General features: G+C 40.0%; 2 protein-coding genes across 3 annotated transcripts in view; both read right to left on the minus strand.

The window, feature by feature from the left end:
- MRPS6 (mitochondrial ribosomal protein S6) overlaps nt 1–12,596 on the minus strand; it is a 65,098-nt gene that overhangs the window by 29,457 nt on the left and 23,045 nt on the right. The gene's annotated exons all lie outside the window — the stretch shown is intronic.
- Nucleotides 1,258–12,596, minus strand: part of SLC5A3 (solute carrier family 5 member 3) — a 33,498-nt gene continuing 22,159 nt past the window's right edge. For both annotated transcript variants that reach the window (XM_061404107.1, XM_061404797.1), the window contains exon 2: nt 1,258–12,552. In XM_061404107.1, coding sequence (XP_061260091.1) covers nt 10,056–12,212 — 2,157 coding nt within the window. In that variant the 5' untranslated portion in view covers nt 12,213–12,552 and the 3' untranslated portion in view covers nt 1,258–10,055. The remainder of the gene's footprint in view (nt 12,553–12,596) is intronic.

Below are 12,596 nucleotides of genomic sequence, written 5' to 3' on the forward strand. Positions count from 1 at the left end.
AATCTTTCCAACCCAGGAATTGAACTGGGGTCTCCCGCATTGCAGGTGATTCTTTACCAACTGAGCTATCAGGGAAGCCCAAATTAGAGTTTATCAGGGAAAGTGAAAGTTAAGTCGCTCAGTCATGTCCAACTCTTTGCAGCCCCATGGACAGTAGCCCACCAGGATTCTCTGTCCATGAGATTCACCAGGCAAGAATACTGGAATGGGTTGCCATTTCCTTCTCCAGGGGATCTTCCTGACCCAGGGATCGAACCCAGGTCTCCCGCATTGCAGACAGACACTTTAACCTCTTGTGCCACCAGGGAAGCCCAGGGAAATAAACCCAATTATCTCCCCCACAACCTACTTATTAGCAAAAGGGAAGATGTTTACTAGATAGTGGAGAGACACAGTACATACCACTTGAATCAAGTATCAAAGTTAATGTCAACAATAATGAGACAACACATCACACACCTCCCAATGTGAGGTTTTGTGGACCTATTATTATTGCTTATGTTGTAGTCAAAATGTAACCAAAAATGTATAGTGAGTCAAGTCATGAGGAGAACAACCCTAAATAGGAGTGGAATTCACAAAATGACTGGCATCTAAACTTCAAAAATATCAGTACTACAAAAGACAAAAAGAACAGCTGAGAAACTATTTCAGACTAAAAAAGATAGACATTAAAGCTAAATGCAATGAACTGGTTTCCAAACTTAAGAATATAAAAAAAAAAGTTGCTATAAAAGGACATTTAACAGAGTAACATTTGAATAAAAGCTTTAGATTAAAATATTGTACCACTGTTTTCAGATTTTGATAATTATTTTATGCTTATATGGGTGACTGTCCTTGTTTTAAGAACTATACCCCCAAATACTTAAGAGGGTAAAGGGGAGTGAGGTCTGCAACTTATGTTTTCAAATGGTTCACAAAAGTGTCTGATGAGAGAAATGACAAAGAAGCTGTGGCCAAACGTTAACTACTATAAATCTGGATGAAAACGATTCCTGGGTTCTTCACACTATCCTTACAATTGTCCTACCATCTGCAATTATTTCAGAATCAGAAGTGAAAACACTGAGCGTATTTTTATTTACTCTATATTATCAGTTAATACTTGCGAGTCCATGCTTACCAAGGTGAAGAAGAGCAATAAGCAGTAGGGGAAACGTACTGGAACTCTTCATGAGCTAAGAGAAAAGGAACTGAGGCGCAACCTCGAGGACGGGCATGTGTTCGTACTGAAAATACTCAGTCACAGAAATGTAAATTTTTCATTTTATTCAAAGTTGGTACAGAAGTGCTAACGTTTCCATAAAATAATTACTATACTTCAGTTACAGGACAAAATACCACAGAAAGGAATATACTTTGCAAGAAATGTAGTTCATCTTAAGTTTCCAAATACTTTTAAAGGCTAATGCAGCAGCTGGCAAAATAACACACAGTACACAGAGAACAGTGTATTTTACAGAGTCAGTAATGAAAACTGACAGCTCTTTAGCAGATATGCTTCATTTTTTTTTAAAACAATAACACTTTTAAAAACACATTAAACCAAGATCATACATGTCTACAATTTAAAAAATCAGATTGTATACAATAGAAGAGTCAAGTTAGAATTGTCATGTATGGTTAACAATCCTAAATCTACAATTTCAATTGTATTCCTTTCAATATGGAAGTTACCTGGTTTATACCAAATTCTACTTTCTGTTCGCAACTAAAACATTATACAATGAGATGGACTTGGTAAGTCAAACCTTAAAAAAGAAAAAAGAAAAAAAAAAAAAAAACACGCTGCAGACAATGAAGGGTACACTGGAAATCAGTTTACAATTCAAAAAACTCACCAATAACTCAACAACTTCATTTAACATCACATTTGGTCTACAATGCATAACTGACGAAACAATCCATGTACACAATACACACCCCAGTGCACAGACTGGTCTCATAGAACGTGTGAACAAAGCTTTAATAGGCAGGACACTGGGAAAAACATTTTTCAATGTAGACATCTGTTAAAAATGCGTTAATACTTACATATCAAAATTACTAGATAGAAGGCAGCAGTACTCTGCTGACATTTGGCTTAAAAATAAAGGAATGAATGAAGCAATTTCACAGGATTATTAGAAAAGGAATTGGTTTTCTTCTTGAAGAAGACTACTAACTTTTGCACAGCAACTATTTTTGATATCCACCTTATCAAAAAAAAAAAAAAAGGAGAAGCAGCAGCAGCAGCACTGAGAAACATAGCACAGTTCACATGTGACTGCCAACATAGGCCCAGGCAACAGAAATGGGACATTCAAGCAAAGAACGGGTAAATCCCTCGCTTTCATTTCTGAACTCTGTTGGCAATCCATCAACTGAAGCAATATTGGTGGGGGGAAGCAGGGCAACAGGTTTCATACCATCATCTGACACGAATGTAATATTATTTAAAAAGAAAATAATAAAGCTTTTGCATATTAACAACCCCACAGAAAAGTCCATGAGCAAAAAAGACTAGTTGATCTGTTTGCCACTCAAAAGAGATCTCATAGTGAAATGAGGAAGTTCTAACTGTACGTATTTACACCGCGACAGCCACGTGCACCTATACTAAAGCAATCATTCATGGAAATTAGAGATGAAAGATATTCTGCCAAAGGCATCTTCAAAAGCATCCTTTAAGTTCTTAAAAACAATTGTAGATTTAAAAACAAAATTTAAAGGTACAGAGCACATTCTATATAGTATATAGAACTAACAGGTTATTACTCCTTTGCCTTATCCCACATGGCTAAGCCAAAGATGTTCCTCACACCTCTCCTTTTCCCTGTATTTCTCATTCCTCTCAACTCCACCAAAGCCTGAGGTGCTACATTAACTGCTGTAGGGACACACCTGCTGGCTCTTTGCTGTAGGCCATACTCTCTCCCTCAAAGTGCTCAGGCTAATTCTTCTAAACCATGTTCCATTAGTCTACACCCGCTTGAATCTTCTTTCCATATTATTATTAAAGTTGACTATCCCTAAGATAAATATATGAAACAGAGCAGAGTGGGAAAAAGGTAGTCCCTTGTCTCCATTCTGAGAGTTTTCCTATCTTTTGATGTATAGGCAAGATCCAAGAGAGAAATGTATTTATTCATTGCCAATAAACAGGGGCTAACTATTCAAATGAAGTGAGGAGTAAAATAAGGGCAATGCCGAGTGCAAGAAAACACATTATTTTTCTTCTTTTGCAGGCATATTCATAGATTTCATCTAACCTAGTCTTGTAACACAACAGGCAAAAGAATCCTTTAGACTCTTACAATCAATGTGAAAAGCAAAAAGTAGTTGATTTGGCAGATGTCTCACTTTGTTTGATGCTTGTGACACCTGGATCGAATTCTGCTCTATTAAAATGAAGGTAGTCAGGCATATGAAAAAATACCTTCATTAAGCTTATTAAACTTATACAAAGATTAAAGATTAGTATTTGCCCTATTAAAATGTGAGATTTCTCCATGATCTCAGGGTGCTATTGACAGGAGGTAAAATTTCCTACAGATTTATGATTAAAAAAAATAACCCGAAGGCTCTACAGCTTAAAGCATAAGTTTGTCAAAATGCTCCACCCACAGAAACCTACAAGTCTGTTCCTGTTTCTCCAGTTCAATCGTAGGGAAGAGCCCACAGGCCCCATTTTAGCTGGTAACCCCCCAGTACAACTGCAGCAGTCCTGACACTAGTATTCTCTCTCCACCAAAGCAGAACACAGGCCCTCAGACTAGGACACTGACCCTCTTATGACTGAGGACCCCTGATTCAGGTACCTCTCACTGGCCAGGGCTTGCAGCACTGCGGTGCTCATCCCGACAACTCCGGAGATGACCCATGGCAGGCTTCTTATGCCGGGCACTTGTGGGATGCTGAGAGTACTGTTAGCCTTGTGCTTTCCACACGCGGAGTTACACACATGAGGGAACATGGTTTTGTGCTTTCTATAAAACTTACTTTAAGCTTTGTTATCATGGAATGTGAAACTCTTGTCACATGTATGTTCTCAGACATGCCTACCCAACCTACACTGGAAGATGATAAAAGTTAAAAGATACTCACAGAATAAGTAACCTTAAATCTTTAATTAAGGATATAAAGGAAACAAACACAGATGAATAAATAACATTTAAGCTGCAACACAAGCTAGACCTACCTGGTTCTTTGAACCTAAATAAAGGCTGCATGTAAAATATGTAAATATAAATGTATTTTCTTTACTAGTCATAGCAAAATTTAAAAAGAGGAATTATGTAAGAGTTATGTTTCAAGAAAGGGAAAGGTGTGAACTAGCAGATTAAATATCAGCAACTGAAAGGCGCTAATCAAAACATAAATTTCAGAAGCTGATTATATTAAGGAATACCCTACAGAATGGCCTGTGCCAGTTTGGGATTTCAATACTCTACATAGCAATGAGCTTAATTTCAGTTTCCAACTACTAAAACAAAAAAGTGAGTTATTAGTGAACATTCCACTTACAGAGGTATAGGCGACACTGATATACTGAAAAATTATCCAGACAAGTTTCTCCAGAGGCAATAAAAAAAGTAAACACTCCTTTATCCAGCAGCACTTGGGTATACAAGGTGAATTTACCAGGGAAAATACAAGTCTCCAATAAAGATGTGGTTAGCTACTCTCAATCTGTGCTGTTGCCGAAATCACTGAAAAATGTACTTCCCTCATTGATAGAGTTCACTCTCTGTAAACTGTCTGGGTGTGGGGGGGGGGGGGTGCCATGGCTCCATTATCGGGGAAACAATTACAATCCAGGGCTTCTCTGAGGAGAGCAGGGCACTGCACCTACACTAGCAAGAATCTGAGGCCACTGTGCTTTGTCTGATTTATTCTAGCATCCCTCTACCCAAACACACCATAAATCCAGGTAGCCAAATCGAACCTCAGACGTCATTACATAAATTAAGGTTACTGGTTTAAGTCAAGTCTCAGATTATGGTCCTCCCTCCAAAAAATAAAGTGCATGAGATGAGAAATGATGCAGATACATCAAACCTTTGTGTTTACTTCTGAACAAAAGACTACATGCCAATGGTTAAGGCTATTAGTTACCAGATAAATGGGGCACTTAACCCGAAACAAAAAGCTAAACCCTATCTTTTATAAAGGACTTGAGATGGACACAAACATATAAAATTATATCAATTCACACAACATTCCTTTAAAGGTGAATCAGTAGTTTAAAGCCTTATTCCCAGCATTGGAGAGAGAAGTTTAAATAAAAACATTTATATGACAATGTGAATAATGGTGTGAGACTCAGCACTGGCAAAGCCTATCAATTATTTTGAACCTTAGCTAAATTCTGTTCTGCAGTCAAAGTAACTGAAAGTAACTCTTTCATCAGAGGTGAGAGTTTGACCAAAAAAAATACCAAATTAGGAGAAGTTAGCTTAATGGAGGAAAAGGGGGTTGGCAGCCCTGAGTTAAGTCAACCAAGAAAACCAAGCGTAGTGATTAAAACATCAACCGTAGTGATTAAAAGATTACTTCTTACATAATCCAGCTTCACACCTAACTAGTACAGAAGAGTTTCTCTATATGCCAACTGACTAGTTCCAACTTTTTACCTTTAATTGCTGCAACAAGGCTTTTTGGCATCAAAACAAACCCCATTCCTCTCTACATTGCGATACCATCATTTCCAAGGGACTGGTGTAAATTTTAACTACTTCTGCCTAATTTTTGAAAAGTGAGCTTTGAGAATAAAATTCTGATGAATTATTAGGGCTTTTGTTATTAGTGAACACAAAGTCTGAAAATAAAACTCTGGAGCATTAACAGTTTAAGCTAATAGATATTTTAGTATATTTAAACACAACTACTATTTAGTGAATCATTCTCTGGATCCAGGCCTTCAAATCTGGGGCAGAGCACCACTTGTGCACACAGTGGCAATAAGCCTGAAAGTGAATTAAGCTGACAAAAGATCAAAATAGGAACATGTTAAGTGTTCAAACAAAGAATAGGTGAATTAATTAAAGCAATGTGAAAGAAGACAAATCAAGGGGAAAACCAGTCTCTCTGAATGGTAGGTGGGCCGACACACAAACAGGAGTTAAGTCCTATCTCTGACGTCTGCTCAGGCTAATGTCAACATTAAAAGGACAAGCAACTTAACACCCAGCTAATGAGAAATCTTATGAATACTGAAGCCTATGGCTGCTACACCCAGGTACTTCTCAGCATCTCATCTAGTAGTTTTTCCGACTTCTTCAGAAAATCTTGTCCTGGCAGGTCTCTGTAGCAACATAATTTAACAGCAATGGTCTTTAAACATCTCTCAACCCAAACTCGGAAATGCAGAGGTGTCACTGCTAAATACCTGTGTGGTCATTTTCAGCCATCATACCTCAGATGAAAATGACACAGGGGAGTACAGCGTGAACAAAGGAATGCCAAGTGGGAACATTAATGGGTCTAACTTTTTAATAGCTAATAATATAGCAGGTCAACAGGGTGGTGAAGAATGAAAGTAACCTGTATCACGTGATCTCTAAAGAGAGAGGATCCACAAAACTCAATATAGAGAAGATAACAAGGGACTGAGAAATGTAGAGACTTAAAGGTTCTAACCACCCTGGACAAGACTTTTCCAAGCCCCTACTCAGCCTCAGGTTAGAGAACTGAGTAGCAACCTTCCTCCCCAATTCTTAAAATGTGAAATTTCATCAAGCAACAGCCCCCTGTTAATTACTTCATGTGCCATCCCTGAGAGTTAGGGCTTTGTGACCCAGGCCAGCCTCTTTCTGCAAAAAGACAATGGCGCCTTTGAGCCAAGTGAAAAAGAAGCCTTGGGAGATGAGATATGCTGGACGGAGGCCAAAGGACACAGCAGCACTGCTACTGCTTGATGCTTCTCTAACCAGAAGATAAGAGTGGTATCTTCACTAGCAAAGAAAGGCTGGGGAAAAGATTGGCTCTGCTGTTTCAAAAGCCACTTACTATCTCAGGGTAGAAAGACAAAATATTCTTCAACAGGGAAATGAGACATTCCACAAAGGAACCCATAATCACTCTGCATGCCAGGGCAACAAGCTCTTCTCATCAGATCTTGAGACTAAGACTGCCCGAGAGGACAAAATCTAAGAACTGGGGATACCAGATGAGACAGTATTTTTCTTCACCTTTGAATACCAGTGTCCTCACTTCATTCTGACTTTTAGCTAACTATTTCAGTCAATCACTCTTAGCCAGTTCTCAATCTTAGCTTGAGCCAATAAGAAAATATATACATGTTAACGTCTAGGTATCAATGTCATCACTTAGGACCCATTTAGTGTAAAGTATGACTATTTTGCTAGCTTTATGAGAGACTATGTATCATTCCATGATCATTCTAACGAAGTAAAGACTGAAGAATGGTCCCTTGAAATGAAGCGGCAATCAGGAATTCACATACTCATTCAAGCATATTATCTATTACTGGGAAGCAATAAGAAGGGCAAGCTTCAGGGACTTCAGTCTAAATAAAGTGATGTTTACACTGGCAAGAATAAACAATCCTAATGGATATGCTAACAACCATTCCTTATTTACAAACATTAGTACTCTAAACTTGACCTACTGCTATATACACACAAATAAGATACAAGATGATGTATTTTATGTATCATACTAAGACAACAGCAGAGAGAAGGCAGGGGGATGCTAAGACCCCAAACTATTAGGAGTCAACATTAAACAAAGCGGGGGAAATCCACTTAGACACCACCTATTCATTTATGCTTTTAACAGAAGAGATAAGAAGGCTGCTCAGCCAATATGTCAAACCTCACTGCTGAGTTACACAGCAATGTGTTCAAAGAAAAATTTTAATTTCTACAACTTAATGGCAATTTGAAAAATCTAAGATCTTATTATTTCCCCAAATACCAAAAGGCTGTCTCAAAAGAAGAACAGTTCCTTTGAGAAAAGAAGAGGACAAACCATAAGTCCAGACTTGGACACCTGGTTTTCTGTTCTTCCCAACAGACTTTGTAACCTTGAATATGTCACAGCCTCGGCCTCCACTTGAGGACAGTCCTTACTTTCATTTGGCCCCCAGCTTATTAAATCTTAAGAATGAAACTAAAAAAAATTTCACAAGGCACTCTAATAAGCTCTCAGAAATCATACTATTCAAACACAAATTATTTTCTCAACTACAGACTCAGTCCATCACAAAGCCTCCTGGAGATGGGAAGACATTATACTACCTAGTAATTTCTAAAACTCAACTTTGAACTAATCAAGTCCATCATAATGAACTTAGTTTACAAATACAAAAAAATTTAAAGTCATCATGACTGAGTTTTGATTCAAAATCTACAAAAGTATCTAAAAAAGTAATAATTTTCCCCTAAAGAATACAAGGTTAATAAAATCATGCAATTTAAAAAATATCAGAGATTACAGAAAAGTCAAAGAAAGTAGATACAAAATTAGTTTCCTTCATGTGCCATGGAGGAAAAAGGACAGCATGCACAAAGAACGACATCCTGTGGAGAGCTTTTCTCAAACGTCTTTTGTACCCTGTGCTCATGAAGGGGAATCCACCTGTGAAAAATGGATTCTCTTCCAGGAACGCTGGAACTGGATACTGAGCCATGCCAAGACAGAGGATCCTACAATTACACAAGTCCTGTAATCTCCATAGGACACACTACTAAATCCGTAGAAGCTCTCTGGAATCTGTCATCCATTCTACAGAAAGGCTATACTGCAACCCCACCAGTGGCAAAGCATGCACTCTTCTGAGTTTCCTGTTACTGATGGCCTGTTTGCAATGAAATATCCTCATGCTCTAAGTCACTGTAACTGTTTAAACAAAAATGCAGAGGCTGCGTACATACGTTGTATTAAAAAAAAAATTGGAAAAAAACTTATGAAGGATACATTATGATCTCAGAATGATATTTTCACTCTAAAAACTCAACTTCAATGTATCACAATCTAATCAAGTGGGGCAACCCAACACAAAAGCCAAGTTAACTTTTCTTCAAATTTCCGGACATATCTTCCAATGGATCCACTAAGGAAGGTTAACTAATTAATAAAGAATGTTACCAAATGACAAAAACAAAGCTAGAGAATTAATGGTGTACAAGGAGTCACCTGTTCAGCTTAGCTGATCAAACACTGCTTTAGGGGATGCTAATTTTCAAACTATATAAACAATCTTAACTTGGTCAGTAAATTTGGGGATCATCAGCAATGTTAACTTCATTTTCTGCCCCCCATAATCATTTACAATACAGTCATGACATACAACTTTATAAAGACAAGACTACTTGGTGATCATTTGAGTGTGGTTCACTTAAACTTCAGAGGAGGGAAAAAAAAGAAAAAAGAAAACAAAAACAGCTGGAACTTTCCCCCAACATTCCATATACTGGTGGTACAGGAACAGCTACAAAAAACATTCCTCTTCCTTTCTTCCAGCATACAGAATCCATAGGCTCATGCTAACAAAACGAACCTGGCAAACGAACTTGCCCTGAAACAAGTACTCCACAAGCACATGTTAGATTTTCAGTACATAATGGATTATACAATGTACAAATTCAGTTCTTTAAAATGGGAGTAGGGATTACAGAGACAGAGAAAAAACTTTAAAATGAGCAAGTCTTCTATTTCAGGGTAAGAAGGCCTACCAAGATTTGGCAGTGCAGACAGTGTATCTTACTCACGATACCTTAGCATATAACTCTGCTCTAAGTGCTCTATGAGAATAATTGGTCTCTCCTCACTTTGGTATGGAAAATTTTAAACCACATTTGCACAATTCAGTCTGTTTAAACAAGTTTTACTTCATTTAGTTGAAAATTTACTTTCATCCATCTCTGGGAAAATAAAAGTCTTGCAAATAGATGATTTTTCTGCTAAGTAAAATTTGGCTAAAATCTACAGCGTAAACAATGCCTGAGAGATGCAACAGTTACATAAGTTTGCAGGGGTTTTTTTTGTTGTTGTTTTCCAAAGACCAGTATTTTCTTAAGTTAGTGTCTCATCATATCCTTAAAAGTTCATAAGGAGAAATAAACAAACATGAAAATTCCAAGTGAACACACAGCAAAAAGTCCAATATTGAGTATTACTTTAACTTGTGGAGGTTCTTCCAACATTTGTAAACAAACAGCCTCCTCCTCCATCAGGTCTCTGAGACTCCTCTTGCTGAGGCTCTTACTTTTAAAGCCACAAAACCAATCGATGAACTTCCAGTACCGGCTTCCGTCCTCTGCTTCTTTCTTTCTCTCTTTCTCACCCATGAGAGCTGCCTGCCCGTTGGAATACGCATCCACGGGTGTTTCTGCCTCCGAATGACCTAAGGAAGCCACTGGGTTGCCCTCCTCTCTGCAGGTCACCAACAGATTCACATCTTCCGGCTGCAGGCCCTTGATGCTGTCCTCAGACTTCCCGTTGGGGATGACGTGGTTGATGGCCTCACTATTCTCACTGCATCTCAGAATGCTCTTCTCTTGCATTTTGTATGGTTCATCTTTCGGGGAGCAGCTCTCCTTGACCACCAGGCTCTTCTTAGACCAAAAAGTGGTGGTGCGAATCTGTTCCTTCGTAGGAGGTGGTGTGAGAAGGCTAACAATTACAGTAATGAGTCCTGTGATCCAAAACAACGCTGTGGCCACATACATGTAATGGATGTCTTTAATGAAGACTGGCCTGTTATCAGGTTGGTCACATTCCGGGGCACGGTAGGCAAAGGCCAGTGTCAAGCGGACTGCTCCAAGGATAAAGCCCGCCATTCCACCATAGAAAGCCCCTTGTTCATTGCAGCGCTTCCAGAAAATGGCCAGAAGGAACAAGGCTGCAACTGGGGGCGTCAGGTAGTCAGCTACCTCCTGGATGTAAAGGTACATCTGGCCTCCTTGCATCTCCACGATGATGGGCACCCACGCAATGCTGATCACCACCATGAAGGCCACAAATATCCTGCCCACGATCATCAGTTCCCGGGAACTGGCGCTCTTGCGGATGAGTTTGTACACATCGAGGGTGAATATGGTGCTGGCGCTGTTGAAGATGGAGTCCAAGTCACTCATCAGAGCGGCAATCATCACAGCCATCATCAGGCCCCGGAGGCCCACGGGAACCAGCTTCATCACGAGGCGCGGGTAGGCAATGTTAGAGCACCCAGCTCTGCTTCCACACACCTGCATGCAGTGCTCGGGGTTGATGCAAGCTATGTCATCGGCAAACAGTATCCGGGAAATCATTCCGGGGACCACTATGATAAACATTGGCAGAAGCTTCAGGAAGCCGGCCATCAGGGTGGAGCCTTTGGCATGAGCAATGTTTTTGGCTGCTAGGACCCTCTGCACGATGACCTGGTCGGCACACCAGTACCAGACTGAAGCCGGGGTCTGCCCAAGGATGAATCCAGGCCAAGGAACATCTTCATCTGTTGGGTTCCGCAACATTTTCAGTGCGTCTTTCTTGGGGTGGACATTACAAGAATTTGTGTTGGAAAGGTTGTACGTCAGCAGGATGGAAGTGACATTGGGTGAGGCCAACATGTACCTTCTCTTAACTTCCTCAAACCCGCCAATCTCCATCATGCTAATCACCATAAGTGTGAGTGCCCCAACGATCATGAGCAGAGCCTGCAAGGTGTCTGTGTAGATTACTGCGACAAGGCCTCCAGTGACGGTCAACAAAGCGGTCATGCCAATGAGCAGGATGACAGACACATAGAGGTTCCAACCCAAAGACTCCTGGATAAAGAGGGCACCCGAATACAGATCCACAGAGAGCTTGGTGAAGATATAGAGAATCAGAGACAACGCTGCGAAATAGACCTGAATCCTATGGCCACCAAATCGCTTGGACAAGTATTCAGGCATGGTGTATACCCCTGACCGGATGTAAATCGGGATGAAAACCCATCCCAGAAGTTGCAAAAGCAGCAAGGCATTGAACTCCCATGCGCCCACTGCAAATCCACTTGCCGCTCCAGATCCTGCCAGCCCAATGAAGTGCTCACTCCCAATATTGCTCACAAATAGAGAGGCACCAATTGCTACCCAGGTCATAGAGCGCCCCGCCAAGAAGTATCCACTCACGGTGCTTCTATTAGATTTCCACATGGCAAAAAAACCAATGCACATGACCAGGATAAAATACAGGGCCACTATGGCAATGTCTGCTGTCTCCAGTACAGCCCTCATGTTTGGTAACTTTGCGAATACAAGCGTCCAATGACAGAAGTGTCCGACTTTTTATTTACTCATGAGTAACCCCAGCCAAGTCTGGAAACCATACGTGAACTGGACTACACAGAGCAACACAGCAGGTCAAAGTCTTTGTCCTTTGGTTTGCTGTCTTGATGGTGGTGGTTGTGATAAACTTTGAAGGAGACAGTTTAAATTTTCCTCCGCTTCTTAATTGGGATTGAGAACTTAGCTCGTCCTCTTAATCCACTCTCCACAAGACCATCAGCATTTACTCAGGGGCTGGAGGAGACATTCTGAGTTGCAGCTAAGTCTAGTGAAGCCTACTGTACCAACCCTGCAAGGCAGCAAAGACAAAAGACAAAGATTGAATTAGAGGAG

This window comes from Bos javanicus, chromosome 1, assembly GCF_032452875.1.
Source record: "Bos javanicus breed banteng chromosome 1, ARS-OSU_banteng_1.0, whole genome shotgun sequence".
Taxonomy (NCBI): Eukaryota; Metazoa; Chordata; class Mammalia; order Artiodactyla; family Bovidae; genus Bos; species Bos javanicus.